The sequence below is a fragment of the Carassius auratus genome, unplaced genomic scaffold (genome assembly GCF_003368295.1).
Source record: "Carassius auratus strain Wakin unplaced genomic scaffold, ASM336829v1 scaf_tig00216209, whole genome shotgun sequence".
NCBI classification, from domain to species: domain Eukaryota; kingdom Metazoa; phylum Chordata; class Actinopteri; order Cypriniformes; family Cyprinidae; genus Carassius; species Carassius auratus.
In genome coordinates, this window is record NW_020528458.1 from 222,351 (window position 1) to 245,523 (window position 23,173).

Sequence of the window (23,173 nt, forward strand, 5' to 3'; positions counted from 1 at the left end):
GAGAATAAAACACGAGGAACCAGAAACCTGGAGAAAAAAAACACGAGGAACCAGAAACCTGGAGAAAAAAACACGAGGAACCAGAAACCTGGAGAATAAAACACGAGGAACCAGAAACCTGGAGAATACAACACGAGGAACCTGAAACCCGGAGAAAAAAACATGAGAATACTGCAAAATACAGAACAAATTATAAAGCTTTAAGCAGGTTAAGATTTGTTGTTATTGGTACTTTTTTTGTCAATAAACCCAGATCACTCAATCTGCTAATGCAGTGATACTCAAATCTGGCTCGTGATATCCAATTTCTTGCAGAGTTTAGCTCCAACCCTAATCAGACAAACCTATCTCTGGATTTCTTATGATCCTGAAGACACTGATTAGCAAACTCAGGTGTGTTTGATTAGTGTTAGAGCTAAACTCTTCAGGAGTTCTGGATCTTGCGAGCCAGGTTTGAGGATCACTGTGCTAATGGGTCCTTCTTCCAGATCCCTGACAGGCGTTGCGTGATTAGTGACGGATGCAGAGAGAATTGGAAGTAGAAACTGAGGATTTGCAAAGAAAAATGTCAGAGGATTTAGATATAAACAAGAGTAGACTGTTTTTACTTTGCTTAAGTAAAGAAACTTTGCTTCCTTTGCGCCTATAAACAAACTCTCAAGACTAGCATATCTCAGAGGTTTGTGCACTGTGCATACGTTCTGCATCATCTGCTGGAACAGCTTCCGCATATAACATATAATAGAAGTGAGAGAAAAGAGTTTATGTTTGAAATATGGAAATTTTTCTTACAAAAAGGCATGCATTTACTACATGAGATTATACACCCACCAGAACTGTGTGAGCCTAGGGGTGCGCAATAAATATCGTCCGATAATTAATGCGCATCTTGTCAGTAAAGTCGGTTCTCGAATCAGCGGTAACTTTCATCAGGTGCGTGATTTCACATAGAGCAGCTATTACTACACAGAGCCGTTGTTAACTGACTAGTTGCACAAATAATCGCTGATAATGAACGTGGATTTGCGCATCTATTCAGTTAACAACGGCTCTAGAACCAGAAACCTGGAGAAAAAAACACGAGGAACCAGAAACCTGGAGAATACAACATGAGGAACCTGAAACCCGGAGAAAAAAACATGAGAATACTGCAAAATACAGAACAAATTATAAAGCTTTAAGCAGGTTAACATTTGTTGTTATTGGTACTTTTTTTGTTTTTCAATAATATGCATGTAAGATAATTGTGTAGTTGTTCAAACATTTGAGTTATTCTTATAGAAACTAGTTATTCTTTTTTATATAATGTAATTTTTTTTTATATATATAAAATAAGATCAATGTACCTCAATCATGGAAAATTTCAGGGAAATTTTGTTGTTTTCATACAAAAACAAACACTATTCGTCTTTATCAACTACTGCAGCAGCATAATATGTCTATGTGAATCTAAATATAGTCTGATTTTATTTTAACTACACTAAAAACTGCTGGGGCATTGTGGAGTTATGCCTGTTGGTTTATTTTTTCAGTGTTGGGTAGTGTTTGTGTAACTCAGCTGTTGGGTTAGTGGGAGGCTGCTCGATAACATCCACTGAACACAACAACAATGAAATGTAGAGACGACCACCAATGGTCAGAATATTATTGACTAAAGATTAATGATCAGCAGCAGTTCAAGTAATGTTTGCAAAAGTAACACTTATATCACTTATAGCAACCATAATAAGTCATTTATATGTGAATGCCTCTTAGTCTGAAAACTTTACCATGATGTGGAAAAGAAATATTGGAATCGGTTTGTTACTCTGTTTTATTAGTGTTCATTTATTTTATTAAACTGGATAAATTGTTTTCTTATGCCATGATCTGTCTGAATGCTCGATTGATTTGTTTATTTATATTTATATTTGCACCTTAAAATACAAAATGACATGATTACGGAGTTCAGATATTCATTCCTATTTTACAAGAGAAGCAATTAAAGATCAATTACAAATCTACATGACAGTATAACTTGCATCTGTGTTTTCTAAATATATCATCGAAGAATGACTTGTTTTAAAATAAATAATGAAGAACAAATGTAAAATTTATCTCGGTATCTCTTAAAAGTGTTAGTCTCCTCTTCAGTGTCCTGAACAAGAACAGTTTGTAAAAAGCTACTTTCCTTCATGAAAATGTAAGCAAACTACAGGTGAAATGCGTTATACAGTAAGACAACTGAACATGGATTTAATGAAACTCATAAGAAAGCACGATATTATTTAAATCATGAAACAAACTGACATACAAGAATAAAACCTTTGTTACATTGTTCTTTGTGGAGGAACTCCATCTCTGATTTGATCTGAATCTCAGTTGAATCAGCTGGTTTCGAAGATGAAGATTAACTTCATTTACTGTGAAAATGATAGATAATGCTTCTTTGTCATGTCATGGTTAGAACAGATTTATTCTGAAATCTGAATACTGTATATTTTCTTGCTCAGTGCATTCTTGTTTCACATTTGTTGATGACTCAGATCTGAAAGTGCTGGATCTGAAGATGATATACTTAGGGATCATCAACACCATGGGTAAAGACGTATGGTGATGATAACACTGTTTGAAAAAATATACAGACTGACTGTCCACACGAAAAAGATCAGGTGTCAATTTGAGATTTATCCACTCTGGGATCTGGTTTAAAAAAATACAATTGCGGTTTCAGGCTCCCAAAATGCTTGATCCGTCTGGATGAACACAGCTAAATGCACCTTTGTTTATGGGGCCTTGATGTGAATGTTTTTTGTAGGCTATGTCTGTGTAGAGCAGATGAATATTTGAAACACGTTCCAGAAGCAGCGCAGTGGCATGATTTGTCTCCAGTGTAAATCCTCTCATGTTTTCAGACTTGATGACACACTGAATCTCGTTTCTTAAGAAGTTTCTCTCCAGTGTGAATCCTCTGGTGCGGTTTTAAACAGATCACTGAGTTAAAAGTAAAAAAAAAATTTACACTCAAAACACATGTACTCTCTTACACCAGTATGTATTTTCTTATGTACTTTCAAATTTTGTAGAAACAAACAAAAAAAATTATTTCCACACAAATGACATGAATGTGACTTGTCCTTTGTATGAACTCTCAGTGATTCTTCAGGTCTGAAGCCCTCAAAAATGTTTTCCTGCACTGATCACAAGTGTACAGTTTCTCTCCCGTGTGAACTCTCATGTGATGCTCAAGACTCGTTTTGCTTGTCAAACTCTTTCCACACTGAGTGCAGATGAAAGATTTCTTGGCTCTTCTTTTCTTTAAATATTTCTGTTTGGTTTGAGAGCAACTCAAGTTTTTCTTCAGTTTTGACTTGATTTTTCTCCTCAACTTCACTTAATTCTTCATTCTCCTCATTTTCTTCAATCAACTCTGAAATAAAAGTAAAAAATAAATGGTTTATTTTCAGTATCTTGTAAAAAAAAAGCGGAGAAATGTGAAAATAGAAGTGAACCCTGATGTAACAGGGCCGCTGCTGTCCAAATGTGTGCTCTAAGCAGGATTGTTTTGTTGTGCCCCCCTTCCTCAAATATGAAAAAAAAAAAAAAAAAAAAAAAAATACTATAGGAGTGAAAATAGAACATTAATAAAATAAAATTTTCATAAATTAATACATTTTATTATTTACACAATTTATTGTAACTCTCGACATATACCAATGGCTATAACTTTATTATGACTATATTTATTTTATAGTCTCAAGCATTCAGAAATCATGCAAAAGAAGTTTAAAAAAAAGTTTTACTATGATAAAACCATAGTTTATTGGTGTAAGGACTGTGATGTCCACATGTTTTTTTTTTTTTTTTTTTTTTAAAGAAGTTAGAGGCTGTGTCATCTGTAGCAAAACGGTTTGAAAATGAAAAAAATAAAAGATTAAGTGAATATTTGAATTAAATGCTTTGGCAAATAGCCTAAACAAAGATCTGATCCTCCTTAGGCAGCAATTACATGTTATGTACATAAATTATTTTGTATTAGCCTACACATAATTAACAGTTTTATTAACCAATCATTATTGCCTCATTGTTTTTATATAATGCATTTTAAAGTTTTAGTTTTTATAACAACAACAAAATTATTACAGCAGTATCACCGCTCGGTATAAGCAGCAACGCAACTCCCAGGGGGGCACCATTCCAGTTGCTCAACCCCCCCCCCCTAAAAGAAAAAAAACACCCGCCATTCCCCCATTCGCTCTCAAACTGCTCACACCTCATGTTTGCGGCCTAATATTCATAATTGATGGATGGCCGTCTATTGCTGGGTCATTATACGAATTATATTTCGGTCATTATATTTCTGTTTTGAAAATCTTTAAGCCCCTTTTTGGATTAAGTAGATCCTTACCTCTCAGGAAAATGTGCCGTGCCATCTCAGGCTATCTTATTTTTTTAATTTTTTTCATTTAACTAATTTAAATGTGTGTTTTTGGTCAACCCTGTTACCAACATATTAATTACTTTTTGAAAAGGTTTTAAATACATGTATAGAACAAATCTGATATACTGTGGAAGATATACTCCCCCTTGTTATATTAAGAGTGTTTGTGAATTGAGAATATTGAAAGTTTTATTTTTTTAAGGGGATGAATAAAAATGATGAAAAACCGAAACTTATCTGTTTGCATGAACTTTAACTTTAAAACGTTTTAACTGTTGCCCCGCCTTCTACTTCTCAAACCTCATACTTTCTATGATATTGTGCTGAGAAAACACAGATTTACCCATTGTGTGTTGGTAGTGGCGTGTACCACAGTTTGCTTTGCCAATTGAGAAACTTGATTGGTAAACGGTTTGCCAGAATATACCCTGACCCAGATCTATCCCGTTAGTGAAGCATTGGTTTCCACACTGGTTTCATTAAATAAATAAAGGAAATTATTATTTTAAAAGATTCACGAATAAGAATCATCTGTTCACGAACTGGATCGTGAACTTGCATTACCGAGCCAAAGATGATACTGAACATTTCGAATGAATAAAGAAGTTAATCTGTAAACCACATAAAGCTATTGTTTGACTTCATAAACCTTTATTTTATGCATGCTTCGTATGGATCTGTTGACTGAATGCATAGTGTGATTTCTAGGAGAATGTTTGTGTCGTTATGTGCTTGTAACGGGAAAAAATCAGTCGCGGTATTGTTTGAAATCCCCAAACTTAAATATTAAATTAATAAATTACATCAAAATAAAAGTAATCACTGGTAATCTAAAATAGTTTTCAGATGTAACTGTAATCTGATTACCCCTTATTTAAAATGTAATTTTAACGAAATACAGTTACTCATATTTTGTATTTTACATACGTAACGCTGTTACATGTATTTCTTTACACCCCAGCCCTGATTATTTATGATTGTGTAGCATACTGTAAATGTAAGTAGTTCACATGCCATCAAATAACCATACAAGTCACACAAGCTTGATTTATTTTTTGACAAGAAAACTTTTTCAAACTATTTGGATGGAGTGCATGTATGGAGAGTATCCCAAATGCAAACTGAAAAGCTTGTTAATTTATTGACTTCTCATAATAAATATAATAATGACTTTTGATTTATAAAGCACATTTATAAAACCCAATGCACTTGTGTGTATCAGTATAGATCAGTAACCTCAACATATTTTAGCCTATCTATCAGTAGAATAAATAAAAAAAACATGATTTTTAGGGATGAAAACTGTAAAAACATGTATATTATGTATACTATTTGTAAGAAAAGTATGTCTGTTAAAATTCTCAGTCATCCAGGTCATAGTTATCCAAGAAGGGTTGGCTCAGGGGTGACAACCCCACAGAGGTTAAATGCCTGGCACTCCCCATCAGTCATTTAGAAATGAAGAAACCCCTTGGATGAGAGGCAATAGCTTCAAATATGGACGTACCAAGTCCAGTTGCCCTTGATTTAACCCTTCTTAACATGGGTAAGACACACAAAAGCGTACTTGCGTCAACCCTCTTACCCTGGAATGGTTACAGGGTTGACGGTAACAGGGTTGACGAAAAAGGTTATTGCCAGCCATTACTAGCCATGAGGTATAGGCAATGACACTACATTACGTGCCTTAATGAGAGCCTTAAATATTATCATATATGTAAATTTTTAAATTTGTACAAAAAACTTTTTAACATATGCTTTTCTGGTAACAGGGCTGACACAATGAGCGTGTCCCTGTCTTTCAGACATTACATAACCTCAAAGAAAATTAATTAAAAAGAAGAGAACACTTACTTGTCTTCTACCATCAACTTCATGAAAGTCAGATAATGTCACTTCCTGGACCTGATGCAACTTTTGGAACAGTCCATTATCTTTAAAGAGGTGTTTTTATAAAAAGTAACAGGGTTGACGAGAACCTAGGGACCCGACTAAATTGTGTGTTTTTTATTTTATTTGACACGTTAAGAATAAAATCCATTTATGACTAATGAACTGACACTTAAGGCTTTATACAAGTATATGTTTTTTTATGATAGTTTGACTTTTTTGGCCTCGATAGCAAGTAGAAGTAGAAAAATCTTACTGAGGGACAGGCCATTTTCAACATTTCTTCAAGATGCTTTCTACAAAAATGTGATTAAAATCCTTTAAAATCCAAAGAAACAGAAAATAATTTATTCTTATATTATGAGACATTATGGAAACTAAAATATAAAATATTCTATTTGTTTTATGTTTTATTAAGATTTACAGAGCTTTTTTTTCCTGAGGGACACAAAATGGCACGTTTTCGTATAATGACCCTGCTGTCAGAGACTGTTCCAGTGGTCTTCCCTTGCTGCTTCTTAGTTTACTGTGTTCCTGATGTTATATCACCTGTGAACCTCACTACCCTCTTGTATCAGCCCGTTTTGTCAATAAACCCAGATCACTCAATCTGCTAATGCAGTGATACTCAAATCTGGCTCGTGATATCCAATTTCCTGCAGAGTTTAGCTCCAACCCTAATCAGACAAACCTATCTCTGGATTTCTTATGATCCTGAAGACACTGATTAGCAAACTCAGGTGCGTTTGATTGGCGTTAGAGCTAAACTCTTCAGGAGTTCTGGATCTCGCGAGCCAGGTTTGAGGATCACTGTGCTAATGGGTACTTCTTCCAGATCCCTGACAGGCGTTGCGTGATTAGTGACGGATGCAGAGAAAATTGGAAGTACAAACTGAGGATTTGCAAAAAAAAAAAAAAAAAAAATTGTCAGAGGATTTAGATATAAACAAGAGTAGACTGTTTTTCCTTTGCTTAAGTAAAGAAACTTTCCTTCCTTTGCTCCAATAAACAAAACTCAAGACTAGCATATCTCAGAGGTTCGTGCACTGTGCATACGTGCTCCGTCATCTGCCAGAACAGCTTCCACAAATGACAGACATTGGAAGTGAGAGAAAAGAGTTTGTTTGAAATATGGATATTTTTCTTACAAAAATACATGCATTTACTAATGAGATTATTCACCCACCAGAACTGTGTGAGCGATGAATTATTATGAATGTGCATGCTTTATTTGTGGACTGTTTAAATGCTGACTGCACTGATAAAGCTTAGATAGCAAGGACATTTTTTAATAGAACTCATCTGAAAGAAGAAAATCATATAAACCTAGGATTCTTTTTGGGTGAACGAACCCTTTAAAAATGTTTGATTAACTATGCAATTGACCATTCGCAGGGAGCATGATTGAGAGGTGATCTGACCAATCAGAATGTGGATATAATATGTGCCGCCACTGCTATATGTCATCTCGCCTGACTGAATTGAATTTTTTTAAATATAACTAAACATAAAAACGTGTGCAGAGGGTTAACCTGTGCTGTTGTCGATTGCCACAGTAACAGCAATACAAATGTATCCCATCTAAATTAAACACAGCAGTGAACACAGACCCAGAGCAGTGGGAAGCCTTTTTTTTGCTGCGGTGTCCAGGGAGCAGTTGGAGGTTCAGTGACTTGCTCAAGGGCACCCCAGTCTTGGTATTGAGGGTGGAGAGAGCACTGTAAATTCACTTCTCCCACCCACAATCCCTGCCACTACAAAACTTGAACCTGTAACCTTTGGGTTACGAGTCCAACTATCTAATAATTAGGCCACGACTTCCCAAAAACAAGTGAATCCATCTGAAAGGACCACTGAATCACTGGCTCACTTGATTCATTCAAAAAATGAAACAAAACACTGTATTCCTATGCACTGTAACAAAGTAATAATAGCACATTTGCTTTTGCGCACTTGTGCTGATATTCAGAAAAATACATTGCTTGTGCAATGAATATAAAAATAACTCATACATGGGTATTTTTTTCTTTCATTGCTTGAATTATAAGGCCTTTCTAACTGCAATCTAATAAACTTAATTGCGCAGTGAATGCCTTTGGACTTTGAATAAGACATGTTTTTGTTTGTTTGTTGCAAAGTCTGTGACATACTTGATAATGTCAGCTCTCATATCGCCTCACAGTAACACATAAAGTAAAATAACATTACGTCAGGAGAATTTCTTCAATTGTAATCAAGAAAAAAGTAATATCTTCTGTTGTCTTCTTTTTTAACCCATCCCTTCTTTCAAGAGAAGCAAATAAGGATCAGTTGCAAAGCTACATGACAATATATCTTGCATCTGCATTTTTTAAATACATCTTAAGGGGAAGAATAATTTGTAATTTTAAAAATAACAACAAATAAAAAAAAGCACAATAATAAAATGTTTTGACAGTTTTTTGGTGAGGAACTCCATCTTTGATTTGATCAGAATTTCAACTGTATCTTGAATACTTACTGTGATAGTTTTTTGTATGACTGTGTAGAGCAGATGAACGATTGAAACATTTCCCACATTCAGTGCAGTGATACGGTTTCTCTCCAGTGTGAATCCTCTCATGTCTTTTCAGATTTGATGAATGACTGAATTTCCGGTCACAGTGTGAACACTTATAAGGTTTCTCTCTAGTGTGAATCCTCTCATGCGGTTTTAAACACTTTGCTGTAAAAAAAAAAAAAAAAAATCAGTGTGGTACAATTTTTGTTTAAGGCACTTCAGTTTCTATAATATTTTACTGAGGAGATGCTTTTGTCATTTTTTTTTGCCATCCCCCCTCAACTCGAGCCCTGGGTATCGTTGAGATATAAGAGTGTAAGGACCATCGACTCTACCTGCGTGACTCCACCGAGCAAGGAAAACGAAAAGGCACATGAGATTTGCTTTTCTCCCCTTTAATTTTTTTATAGCTTGTTCTCAAATACTTATTAAGGTCACTTGTAGCCACTATGTGCTTTCAGATCTCTACTATCACTACTAACACTCGGAGAGCAAGAAAAAAACATCGAAGGAAGGCCTATCTGACAAATATATGGCCTGTCCCTCTGACCTCTACTACTACGCTCTCTGTTCCAGTTGGTCTCTGGAACTGCCAGTCTGCTGTTAACAAAGCAGACTTCATTTCTTCTATTGCTACTCATTCTAGTCTCAACCTCATGGCACTGACAGAGACTTGGATCAAACCTGAAGATACTGCCACCCCTGCAGCCCTCTCCACTAATTTCACTTGTTCCCACACTCCTCGTACAACTGGGAGGGGTGGAGGTACTGGTTTCCTTATATCGAAATAATGGAAATTTGATCTTGAGCCATCACCTACAGGTAATGGTTCATTTGAATCACATGCCATTACTGTAACCCACCCTGTTAAAATCCACTTTGTGGTCATTTAACGTCCCTCAGGTCAATTGGGAAACTTCTTGGAGGAGTTGGATGTGCTGCTATCAAACTTTGCTGAAGATGGTACTCCTCCGGTACTGCTTGGTGAATTCAACATCCACCTAGATAAACCTCAGGCAGCTGACTTCAACACTCTGCAGTCCTCATTTGATCTCAAGCGAGCGTCTACTACAGCGACTCACAAATCAGGCAACTGGACCTCATCTACACGCGCTGTTGCTCCGTGGACACTCTTCAGTTGCTCCACTGCACACCTCAGACCACTTCCTCATTACTGCTAACCTAGCAGTTACTCCTGAAGCGGCACAAATTCCACCGCAAGTCACCTTTCGACGGAACCTACGTTCACTCTCTCCATCTCGCCTAACTTCTGTGGTTTCATCTTCACTTCCTTCACTCTCTCAGTTTTCAGCTCTGGACACGAACAGTGCTACGGACACTCTTTGCTCCACTCTAACCTCTTGCTTGGATAACTTTTGCCCACTGTCATCTAGACGCGCATGCACCACCCCATCTGCCCCCTGGCTGTCCGATGTTCTCCGTGAACATCGCTCTAAACTTAGGGCTGCAGAGAGGAGATGGCATAAATCAAGAAACTCTACCAACCACAGTGTATATCAGTCTCTCCTCTCTTTCCTTCTCTCCACTCTCAGAGATGGACGTTTCCAAACTTATCCTGTCCAATCATCCTACTACTTGTCCATTTGATCTGATCCCCACTCATCTCCTTCAAGCGATTTCTTCTTCAGTCATACCTTCAATTACTCACATTATCAACTCCGTTCTTCACGCTGCAATAGGGCTGCACGATTAATCGCATGCGATTATCATGGGTGTATCGTCAGTAAAGCTTAAGTTCCACCTCTTTGATGGATCCTTCATGGTGTCTTGGACGGGTGATGTTTCTAAGTCACAACAACTTGCTACTGTGGTTCCTCAAGGCTCAGTACTTGGACCACTTCTCTTCTCCATCTACATGACGTCATTAGGATCTGTCATTCAGAAGCATGGCTTTTCTAATCACCGCTACGTTGAAGACACTCATACTTCTCATTCCAACCAGATGACCCGCTTATTTTTCAGCCAGTCTGTGTGACATTTCTAGCTGGATGAATAGCCATCACCTTCAGCTCAACCTTACTAAAACAGAACTGCTGGTGGTTCCAGCTGACCCAAAGTTTCATTACAACTTCTCTATACAGCTGGGTTCGTCACCCATAACTCCTTCCAGGATGGCAAGAAACCTAGGAGTTGTGATGGATCATGAGTTACGCTTCACAGACCACATTGCTACAATGACCAAGTCCTGCAGATTTGCCTTATACAACATTAGGAAGATTAGGCCCTCCTTGTCAGAGCAAGCCACCCAACTTCTTGACCCAGAATGCAGCAGCGAGGGCTGTCTTCAGTGTGCCAAAAAAGCTCATAATACTCCTCTACTCCTTAGTTTACACTGGCTACCAGTAGCCGCTCATATCAAATTCAAGGTACTGGACTGTGCCTAGCTGGTGGAATGACCTCCCAATCTCAATTCATACTGCGGAGTCTTTTCTCATTTTCAAAAAACATCTAAAGACTTATCTTCTTCGCCAGCACTTAACCAACTAATACTAGCACTTACCTTTTCTTGTCTTTCATATTCTTATACAAAAAAACAAAAACAAAAAAATCCTGGCTATATGTTCTGTACTAGACTAGACTTGTCATGGCACTTGTATACTGTAGTTGTTGTTTTCTTGTTGATCGGATTTCTTCTGTTGTTCTCATTTGTAAGTCGCTTTTGATAAAAGCGTCTGCTAAATGATTAAATGTAAGATTTTAACGTTATTATAATTCTCACGATACTGCACATCAGTCAAGCTCTTTAATGTTATTATTTTTTTCATTAAATACCGTTTTCTGGTACCCATCCCTTCTTACAAGAGAGGCACAGAAGGATCAGTTGCAAAGCTACATGACAGTTTAAAAACGGTGTATTAAAAGAAACCAAAATAATAAAATGTTATCTGGAGAGGAACAACATCTTTTATTTGATCAGAATTCCAGCTGTATCTTGAATACTTACTGTGATAGTTTTTTTTATGATTGTATAGAGCAGATGGACGACTGAAACACTTCTCACATTCAGTGCAGTGATACGGTTTATCTCCAGTGTGAATCCTCTCATGTCTTTTCTTATTTCCTGCATGACTGAATCTCGTATCACAGTGTAAACACTTGAAAGGTTTTTCTCCAGTGTGAATCCTCTGGTGCCGTTTTAAACAGTTTGCTGAAGTAAAAGTCTTTTCACACTCCAAGCACACGTGGTCTCTCACAGCAGCATGTATTTTCTGATGTTCTTTCAAATGTTGTAGACGTGAAAAACTCTTTCCACAAAAATTACATGAATGTGGTTTCTCCTTTGTATGAACTTTCAGGTGCTGCTTTATGTCTGAAGCCCTCAAAAATCTTTTGCTACATTTATCACACGAGTACGGTTTCTCTCCAGTGTGGGTGTTCATGTGTCTCTTAAGGTTTGCTGAGTGTGAGAAACTCTTCCTGCACTGATCACAAGTGTACAGTTTCTCACCAGTGTGAACTCTCATGTGAATCTCAAGACTACATTTGCTAATCAAACTCTTCCCACATTGATCACAAGTGTACAGTTTCTCTCCTGTATGAATTCTCATATGTGTTATAAGGATTCCTTTCAATGCAAAATTATTCCCGCATTGATCACATGTGTATGGTTTCTCTCCAGTATGAACAATCATGTGACGCTCAAGACTATATTTACACTTTAAACTCTTTCCACATTGATTACATGTGTACGGTTTCTCTCCTGTATGAATTTTCATATGGTTCATAAGGGTTCCTCTTCGTGCAAAACTCTTCCCGCACTGATCACATGTGTACTGTTTCTCTCCAGTGTGAATTCTCATGTGAACATCAAAACTATTTTTTCTTTTCAAACTCTTTCCACACTGAGTGCAGGTGAAAGATTTCTTAGCTCTTCTTTTCTTCAAATCTTTCTGTTTGGTTTGAGAACAACTCAAAGGTTTATCTCCCGTTTTGACATGATCTTTCTCCCCATCTTCACTAATTTCTTCATTAAACTCTAAAAGAAAAGAACAGAAATGTGAAAGTACATAAAAGTCAACCCTGGTCTAACAGACAATTTCTATTCAATTTTTTTCTCCTTTTGATGTCATTTTCAAAATGTTACCCTTCCTGAAACTTTTCATGAGTGAAGTACATTGATCTTCAAAATATAATTTTTAAAGCATTATAGACACAAATCACATTTCTATAATGACAAATGTTAAATATTTGATCAACTACACAAACACATTTTGTTGAAAAAAACTATTCCTTATTATTTACTGCTCTATTATTCAGTTTCTCTAAAGATTGTTTCTGTTACAACAAACTAAATCTAAAACTGCAGCAGATGTGTTCTTGCTCTGCCACTTTTTATATATATTTAATTGTAGTACAGCACTGACTTTGTAGCACACGTTTGACTGCACTGTTTCCGTTGTCTTTAAGTAACATTTTATCTGTCGTCTCGTTTCAAGAGTTTTGCTCCACGTTGCATATCATCAAAATATAATAATGATTTTTGTTCGGGAGCTTTTATAAAAATAGCGAGTCTGCGCTGTGGATCATTTCAGAAAGATAACAGCTTTAACACCAGCATTAAACACTTTTTTAAATAAGTCGAGCTCAAAACTCTCTTTCAGTCAGCAGCGAGTGTTTGAAATAACTTGATCCAATGTGGATTATAATCACTAAATAAGGCAGAAATATTTATAAGCGATGAAAAAGATATGCACGCTAAACATGTTACCATAGTAAACATATGACAGCTTGAAGAAATCAGACATCAACTTCTTATTCTCTATCACAATCGTGTATTTATTAAGTAACTTATATTATCTGTCACAAGCCTCGTCTCGAGAGTTTATCTCACGTTGCCTATGATAAAAGAATATAGCCTAATAATGTTTTTTGTTCGGGAGCTTTTATAAAAATAGAGATATTATCATTCATTCTAAATATGACAGCTACTGTGGCTTCAAATGAACAGAAACAGTCTAGACTGAATAGCAGGCTATTTTCATAAGTGTTAAAAATAAATAAAATAGAAATAAGTGTATTTATGTGTGATTAATTTTGAGTCCTGATAAATTAAATCAATTCTATAGTTAAAACAACGATGCTTTTGAATTTGAATATATAACAAAGCATGCAAACAAACTGCCGCTTTTATCATGTTCATTTTGTGATCGCGCATGTTCCAGTGACTTATTTCTTAGTTTTCTGATAACTTCTCTTTGATGGTGAAATGATGAGGTTGCATGACATTGTTCTGAGAGGCGTGTAAAGGGCGTGTTTTAGTGATGCGCAGCGGTGCTTCAAGCTCCACTGTGTGGAAACCCTGTGCTATTCTGGCCTTGTGCTATTGGCCCGGGGCTATGAGTCCCGCCCGGCCCGCTTTAAGCCCTGGCTCGCACTGGCCCGACAGTGGAAATGCGGCTAATGGGGCTGTAGTCATTTGGAGATAAGGCTAGGTAAATCTGGGTATCATCAGCATAGCTGTGATAGGCAATTTGGTTCTTTCTCATTATTTTATTCAGTGGGAGCATATACAGGCTAAACAAGAGCGGTGCAAGAATTGACCCTTGTGGGACTCCGCATGTCATGGACGTCCACTTAGACTTATGCTCTCCTAGACTCACATAATAGCCTCTCCCTTCTAAGTATGATCTGAACCATTTGAGTACCATCCCAGAAAGCCCGACCCAGTTTTCCAGTCTATCTAGTAGTATGTTTTGATCGACAGTGTCAAACGCAGCACTGAGATCTAGCAATACCAGCACCGATATTTTGCCAGTCAGAATTTAAGTGAATATCATTTATTATCTTAATGAGTGCTGTGATGCGGTCGGAAACCAGATTAAAAAATTGTCCAGGTATCCATTTGAGTTTAAGTATTTGTTCAGCTGATTAAAAACTACCTTTTCTATAATTTTGCCTATAAAAGGAAGATTAGATATTGGTCTAAAATTGCTCAAAATTGTGTTATCAAGATTGCTCTTTTTCAGGAGGGGCTTTACAACTGCAGTTTTTAGGGAGTTTGGAAATGTCCCAGAAAGAAGTGAGGCATTCACCACTTCTAAGAGATCTGCTTTTAAGCAGTCAAGCACACTTTTGAAAAAAGATGTGGGAAGTGTGTCAAGACAACAGGTAGACGATTTTAGGTGCTGCACTATGTCTTCCAGAATTTTGCTATCAATTGTTTCAAAAATAGACATAGTATCTTTTTGATATTTTGGATGAATCTGTCTGACCTCTGCATTACTTGAGGATGTGCTAATCGCCTTCCTGATATTTATGATCTTCTCAGAAAAGAAAGAAGCAAACTCATTGCATTTGCTGTCTGAGAGCATATCACTGGGAATCTGACTTTGGGGGTTTGTCAGTCTCTCAACAGTGGCAAAAAGAGTACGAGTGTTGTTTAAGTTACTGTTTATAAGGTTTGAGAAGAAGTTCTGTCTAGCTGTGGCTAGTTTCACATTAAAAGCATGAAGGATGTCTTTATAGATGCTATAGTGAATTTCAAGTTTCGTCTTCCTCCACATCCGCTCTGCTTTTCTGCATTGTCTTTTCATAGTTTGAACTGCTGTTGATCTTCTCCAAACTGATTTCTGTCTAATTGTTTTCTTACTGACTATTATTGGAGCAATATCATCGATAACATTCTTAACTTTTGAGTTGAAGGAATCAAGGAGAATATCAATAGAGTCTGCAGAAATGCTTGGTGTTAAAGATATAGCCTCCATAAATAGTACACTTGTGTTCTCGTTTATCCATCTCCTTCCGACAGAGACAGATCTAGATTCAGTGGTAGCAGAGATCAATATATCAAAGAAAATACAGAAGTGATCAGATAGTGCTACGTCCTTAGTAACAATGGATGAAATGTTTAGACCCCTACTGATGATTAGATCCAGAGTGTGTCCACCTTTGTGTGTGGGTCCATGCACATGCTGAGTCAAGTCAAAAGTGTTTAGAACCATTTTCATTTTTTTTGTAGTTTTGTTTTCTGCATTATCTATGTGAATTTTAAAATCCCCTGCAATTGCAAAACAGTCAAACTCTGAGGAAATTATTGATAACATTTCTGTGACCTCTTCAACAAAGGCTGGAGAGTATTTTGGAGGCCTGTAAATAATAATAAACACCTTTCAGCACAATCCCTAGATATTCGAAAGACAAGTACTGACCAAATGACACTTGCTTGCATTGATAGACATCTTTAAATAGAGCAGCTACACCCCCACTTCTCCTAACAGTCCTGCAGACACTCATGTAAGTGAAGTTAGGAGGGGCTGCTTCATTAAGGACTGTTGCACTGCAGTTGTCTTCAAGCCATGTTTCGTTTAAAAACATAAAATCCAGATTGTTTGTGGTTATAAAGTCATTGATTAGAAATGATTTATGTTTTAGTGAGTGAATGTTTAAAAGTGCTAGCTTGATGGCAGTGCTTTGTGTCTTTACATCAATCTTAGTTTGATGCATAATAGGCCGCAGATTAGATGAGTTTGCCCTTCGGCTTGAGAAGGCCTTAGACTTTCTATCACGTGATAAAACTGAAATAGAGAAAGCTTCAGGCACACTGGATTATTAAGCCAGGTTATTGCCAAAAACATGAAATCCAGCTAACATGAAGTAAAAAAAGAATTAAGTAAAAAAGTATTGTTAGCTAGCAATCTAGCATTAATCAGAGCCAAATGTAGAGTGCAATCCTCACTGGCCGACAGCGGTGCAGAGGTTCAAACCCGAACCCGCATAGGAGGAGAAGACACAGTCGACAGGTCAATTCTAGCGAATGCCAGGCAGCACGATGGTCTGACCTGTGCTTTTTCTGAGCGCTGCATACACCCGAAGCGTGATTAAGTCTGTCAAACAGCGCCTGATTATTAAACCAAGTTATCTCTTGCACTTTAACTAATACTTTAAAAAGAAGTCGTGGCCTAATGGTTAGAGAGTCAGACTCCCAATTGAAAGGTTGTGAGTTCGAGTCCCGGGCCGGCAGGAATTGTGGGTGGGGGGAGTGCATGTACAGTTCTCTCTCCACCTTCAATACCATGACTTAGGTGTCCTTGAGCAAGGCATCGAACCCCCAACTGCTCCCCGGGCGCCGCAGCATAAATGGCTGCCCACTGCTTCGGGTGTGTGTTCACAGTGTGTGTGTGTTCACTGCTCTGTGTGTGTGCATTTCGGATGGGTTAAATGCAGAGCACAAATTCTGAGTATGGGTCACCATACTTAGCTGAATGTCACATCACATTAAAAAACACAAGGTTTTCAATTAAACTGAAGTTGGTTATTGTAAGATTATATCATGATCTCTATCAGATATTTCTGTGAGTTTGCCTCTCTGCAATCCTCCTCCCTTATTACTCCTTTTCTTCTGTCTTGTTAAAGGTCAATGTCCCATTTACCAAAGAATATGGGTAAGCAAACAGTCGCTGGTCCACATTGAAGTAGCAAAAAATACTCAACTGTTTGGTTTTCCACATTCCTCAAAATAGCATTTATGTTCAGAAGAAGAAAGAAACTCATTCAGGTTTAAAAACACCTTTGAGTGAGTAAATGGTTTAATTTTTATTTTTGGGTGAACTATTCATTTAACATTAATAAAACAACAAAACACAAAGAGAAAAATCACTCACTGCTCTTGATGGAAGAAATTTTATACAGTTGCTTTAGGAATCAGTTTATATAGTGTTTTATTTTTATATTTGTTCATTCAATTTCTTGAATGCTCCTGCTAAATAAAGCTATTGTATCTTAAAAATAAAGCATGGCTTGTTTTATCTGTATATTATGTGTAGTTGTAATGTGTATCTTTGTCATTCTTTTATCTTTGTTATTAAAAAATTAGAACAAAGATTTTTATCTTCGCCCTCTTTGGCCTAAATATCTGCTTCTTTTTTTTTTTTTGTTACAAAGACTGTCTTTATAATAGGGAAATTAGTTTGTCTGTAATTTCAGACAACATGCAAAATCGTAAAACCAACATGACAAAGAATTGTAATAAAATTGTGAATCGTGATATATATATATATATATATATATAAAAAACATTGTTTGAATGGGTTAGAAATAGTACATAGAAGTCTGACTGAGTCTAATGGGCTTCAGTGTGTTTGATTTGAATTTTATCAAGCCAGCCTAAATATTAACAATTGTTAATACTCACAGTGAAACTAATTAAAGAAATGGGATGTAAAATAAAATAAAAAACACCTGCAAACTAAGAAAACAACTTCATCAATTTGACAACAGATGCACTGCAAATACTCAAACACAGCCAAACAAAGAAACACGCAGCAAATAAAATTATTTATACGGCCACCGTAGAAACAGCCTTAGTCTAGTCCAAAATTCAATCGACTGAATTCCTGGAGGAAGACTAAATTGAGGCTTAAATTAAACCTACCAGGAAGCAGGTTTAACCTCAAATTAACATTGCCTTTCCAGTCTTTATGTTCTTAATAAGCCTGTGAAAGCCTTTTTTTTAAAAAAAATATCAAAAGGTAAAAATACAGATTTATTTTCACAACCTTCTTTGATGATATTTTCTTAGGGTGCCAATAATTTTGACCATCTATCCCCCCTCTCTCTCTCTCTCTCTCTAAAACAGCTGCTTTATTTTAACACAATAAACAATAATTTGCATGTTGCAAAACTGACAAAAACAGCTGAGTGAAAGAAAAAAAATAATAGATTTCTAGGCATTACCTAGACCTAGGCATCAGTTTCATTAAATGTTTAAGCTTTTATTTGTTCATTCCATCTTTTGTAGGCAAACAGTCATTAAAGATGAGTGAAGAATAAAAACCAACCTCTTTGATCCTGTTTTATTCTCCAGGTTTCTGGTTCCTCCTGTTTTATTCTGCAGGTTTCTGGTTCCTCCTGTTTTATTCTCCAGGTTTCTGGTTCCTCCTGTTTTATTCTCCGGGTTTCTGGTTCCTCTTGTTTTATTCTCCAGGTTTCTGGCTCCTCTTGTTTTATCATCCTGGTTTCTGGTTCCTCTTGTTTTATTCTCCAGGTTTCTGGTTCCTCCTGTTTTATTCTCCAGGTTTTTGGTTCACTCGTGTTCTCTTCATTCTCCTCTTTAAAAAACATAATCTTCACAGCAGCAGATCTCAGTTCAGATGATATTCCTGCTTGCTTTAAACCTTAGTCACGACTGTGAGGATGAGAATATTAAAGGTATTTATTGACCTGATTCAAAAACTGTATTTCTCTATTTACAGAAACAACATTTCTAACATTTCGTAACAAAACAGCACTACAGCCAAATAAAACAGAGCACGGTGAAACCACTTCTTCTTCATTGGACTTTTATGGCAGTTTGCATCCAAAGTGTTACATTACTGCCATCTGTTGTCTCACTCTAGCTTACTCACTTTTATTTAAACTTGTCTTTCCAGTCCAGTTCTCCTTAGAAAATTAAACAAATATCTCCGTCCTTGGTCATTATTTCCATATGTTACTATATTATTTACATTATTTTCTAATATACCTATTTCCAGTAGCTGATTCTTAAACTCTTGCCTTTCTAAAATATATTTCTTGCATGATATAAAGATGTGATTAATTGTTTCCTCCTCCTGACATTCATCACATAATCCTGTTGGGTGTTTTCCTATAATATGAAGAGTTTTGTTTAACTTGCAATGTCCAATCCTCAGTCTGTTCATTATGACTTGTTCCTTCCTATTCCCCCCTTTCTTACTTTCCATACCTATCCTATTTTGTATCATGTACAGATGTCTCCCTTTGATTTCATTATCCCACTGTTGCTGCCATTTTTCCATTATCTTTTTCCACACTAAACTCTTCTGATTTTGATAATTTAATTTTGACATCAATATTTCCTTTTTTTTTTTGTTGCTTCTTTTGCCAGTCTGTCTACTTTCTCATTTCCCTGAATGCCCACATGTGCTGGTACCCATAAATATGTAATGTTTTTCCCCTGTCTACTTATTCTTGAGTTTGTAATTAAAATCTCATAAAGTAATTTTTGATGGTTGCTAGTCACACCAGACTTTATGCTCATAAGGGCAGAAACAGAATCACTACATATAAAAATTTTGTCCCATCCGGATTGTTCAGTCCATTCTAATGCTAGTAATATTGCATACAACTCGACTGTATACACACTTAAGCTGTCAGATGTTCTTTTGTTTAATCCCACATTATGACTAGGTATATATACAGCAGATCCTGTTTCCTCTGATTGTAAATCCATTGATCCATCTGTAAATATCTGAATACTATCTTTGTACATATAGTCCATATATGTATAATATTCACTGACTATATCTGTACTCCTACTGCAGCCTTTTATTATTAACAGCTCTATGTCCACCTTTGTATTTTCCATTGTCCAGATTGGCTTGTTAGTCCACACCACAGCACGAGCAAAACACGAGGAACCAGAAACCTGGAGAATAAATCACGAGGAACCAGAAGCCTGGAGAATAAAGTGCTTGTAAGCACTTCGTCTTGGCACAGTAATATCTTCACTCGTGAAAAATCCTCTCACCAGTCCCCGCTCCCTCTAGTGAAGATATTACTGCGCCAAGACGAAGTGCTTACAAGCACTTGCCATGGTATTCCGCCACACAATATAGTTATCCATTTTACACGCTTAGAAAAGCGCAACGTTTTGTTTTGTGTTACCGTCCTAGGTCGAGTTACACTACGCGAGTAACTGTATTTAAATAGGGAAAACGTGGAGGTGTTTGGAAGCTTCTCTGCTTAGCCCATATTGAATGAATGGGCTAAGCTAAGTGCTTTCAAAGTGTCACCGCGCGCCAAAGCGATTGAGTGCATGCACTGAGACGAGAGAGGTATGTATCAACTCGTCTTAGTTAAGGGAAAAACATAGTTTAATATGAAAACATGGTGGAGTATCCCTTTAAAGCTTGTGTCTGCACAACATCAAATTCAATTCAGTTAATACAGATTTTGCTGCTGACCCATACACAATACAACCATAATCTAATTTAGACCTTATTAGTGCAATATAAATATATTTCAGATCTGAAAAACTTGCTCCCCAGTCCAATCCTGCAAGACACCTCATTACATTAAGCACTTTTTTACATTTACACACTGTGTACTTTATATGTTCCCTCCACGTTAGTTTTGTTGTCTCACTCTAGCTTACTCACTTTTATTTAAACTCGTCTTTCCAGTCCAGTTCTCCTCAGAAAATTAAACAAATATCTCCGTCCTTGGCCATTATTTCCATATGTTACTATATTATTTACATTATATTCTAACATACCTATTTCCCCGTAGCTGATTCTTAAACTCTTGCCTTTCTAATATATATTTCTTACATGATATAAAGATGTGATTAATTGTTTCGCACGGTGAAACTAATCTTCCTCTGAGGTTTAATGGTATTTGGCAAACAGACACGTGTGTTTTCGCGCCACCCACTGGACTGGAGAGTGGAGCGACTAGAGAATGGAAATAAGCGGGGAAAATGACTTTGTGCGTCTATAGAGTCTGAGAACGTGACGTCAGCGACGCAATGCATTCTGGGACTTGGGGACACGGACGCTGCTGAATGTACTTTATTGAATTGATAATAGACTGTTTTGTTTGCTCTCTACAGCTAAAAATAAGTTACAATGGTAAAAGCTTGTTGTGTAATTAACTGCCATACTCGTACTCATGACCGGCATGGAAAAATAATTTTGAATGGAGTGCGATTTTTCAGCTTTCCTGCTGGAAAACCGCACCTTGATCTCAGGTCTCCGAGTTAACAAAGCGGCGTCACATAGCTTGGTTAGCAGCAGTAAGAAGGACAAGAAGGATTGTCCCTTTGGTCTGATATATTCACACGTATGTGTCACAGCCACACCTTCTACACTCCCAGTATCGGACACTTACGCCACACCCACTCGTCCCCAATCACCCGAATTCTGAACACCTGTGCATCATCACCAGAACCACATATAAAGCCATCAGTCACCATCACTCATCGTCTGGTCTTGCACCGATCTCCTCTCTTGCCTGAAAGCCATTAGTAAACCTACCTGAGCTCTTGAACCCTCTTCATCCTCGTCAGTCTTCCTGTCCCCATCGTCTTCATCTGAGCACCATCTGGATCACCGTTCACCATAAGGGAAGTTGTGTTGTCACCGTTCTGTCTACGTGTCAAGATTCACCTGTGTCTGAAACCTCTGAGTCACATTAAACTACCTTATCACTGAATCCTCTGTGTCCTCGTCTGTGTCTGACAGAAGACCAGACCGCATGCAGAGCTCTTCGGACACGGGCGAGGACCGCACCGCGGATCCCTTCACGCAACTGGTTCACGCAGTACGGTCCTCACTGATGCAACAAACTCCCCCTTCTTCACCGGCTGTCAACAACTCAAACACCGCTACAACTCCGTTCACTTCTTCAGTTGCCCCTGCGAGTCCCATGGCCAAACCAGCGACATACAGCAGCACGGCGGAGGATTGCAGCGGGTTCCTGCTACAGTGTTCCCTCTATATGGAATCCAACTCTCATTTATTCACCTCCGAACGCAGTTGAGTAGCCTTCATCATCAACCTACTCTCAGGTAAGGCCCTCCAATGGGCTGAATCTCTCTGGGACTCAAACTCACCTGCCCTTGGATCCGTCACTAACTTCTGTTCCCAGTTAAAATCCGTCTTTGGCCATCAAACTTCTGCATTGTCTGTCCATGACCAATTATTTACCATTCACCAACAGAGAGATGAATCTGTGAGTGATTATGCCATACGCTTCCGTACTCTCGCTTACATCAGCGGCTGGAATGAAACTGCCTTAATTACAGCATATCGCCACGGATTGAATGACAAGATACAAAGTTTGATAGTTGTGTACGAAGACTCACTAGGACTAGAGAATCTCATTCAGAAATCCATTCGAGTTGCCCAGAGACTCACTGCCTGTCATCTGCTCACTCCCGCTGTACTTCCTCCGCCCGCTATACCATCTGTCGCTCCTCCAGCACCTGAACCCATGCAAGTGGACTCTCACCATCTGTCCGCATCGGAACGTCAGCGGAGGATCAACGCCGGGCTATGTCTCTATTGTGGGGGAGATGGACACCTCTTACCATCCTGTCCAGTTCGACCTCCACGCCCAGCGGTGAGTACCATCCATATACCTCCTCAAACTGCTCATCTAACTAAGACCTGGGTTACTCTAAGACACCTTTGCTCTTCTGTTTCAGTACAAGCCCTCATCGACTCCGGTTCGGCGGGGAACTTCATCAACCGGCAAACCTTAACTTGTCTCAACGCCAAACATCACCGAAGCCCTGTCGAACTCAAAGTAACCACCATACAGGGAAAGCCGCTGGGCAAGGGTCG

The 23,173-nt window shown here is 37.7% G+C and overlaps 1 protein-coding gene across 1 annotated transcript; it reads right to left on the minus strand.

Moving 5' to 3' along the window:
- Positions 1-1,706: 1,706 nt before the first annotated feature.
- On the minus strand, positions 1,707-21,885 carry LOC113097378 (gastrula zinc finger protein XlCGF57.1-like). Its single transcript, XM_026262622.1, has 5 exons — positions 21,863-21,885; positions 18,647-18,711; positions 11,815-12,846; positions 8,811-9,014; positions 1,707-3,409 (listed from the first exon to the last, which is right to left on the minus strand). Exons 1-5 carry the CDS (start codon positions 21,883-21,885, stop codon positions 3,225-3,227), a joined length of 1,509 nt encoding a protein of 502 aa, XP_026118407.1. The 3' UTR covers positions 1,707-3,224.
- Positions 21,886-23,173: the final 1,288 nt, after the last annotated feature.

Bases quoted from the DNA above. Each gene is read 5' to 3' on its own strand.
- LOC113097378 (XM_026262622.1), bottom strand. From the start codon at position 21,885: ATGAAGAGGGTTCAAGAGCTCAG. The intron at 18,712-21,862 runs GTAGGTTTACTA...AAAACAGGAGGA, and splicing joins AAGAGGGTTCAAGAGCTCAG to ACCAGAAACCTGCAGAATAA. The intron at 9,015-11,814 runs GTAAGTATTCAA...TTTTTTTTACAG, and splicing joins TCATAAAAAAAACTATCACA to CAAAGTGTTTAAAACCGCAT.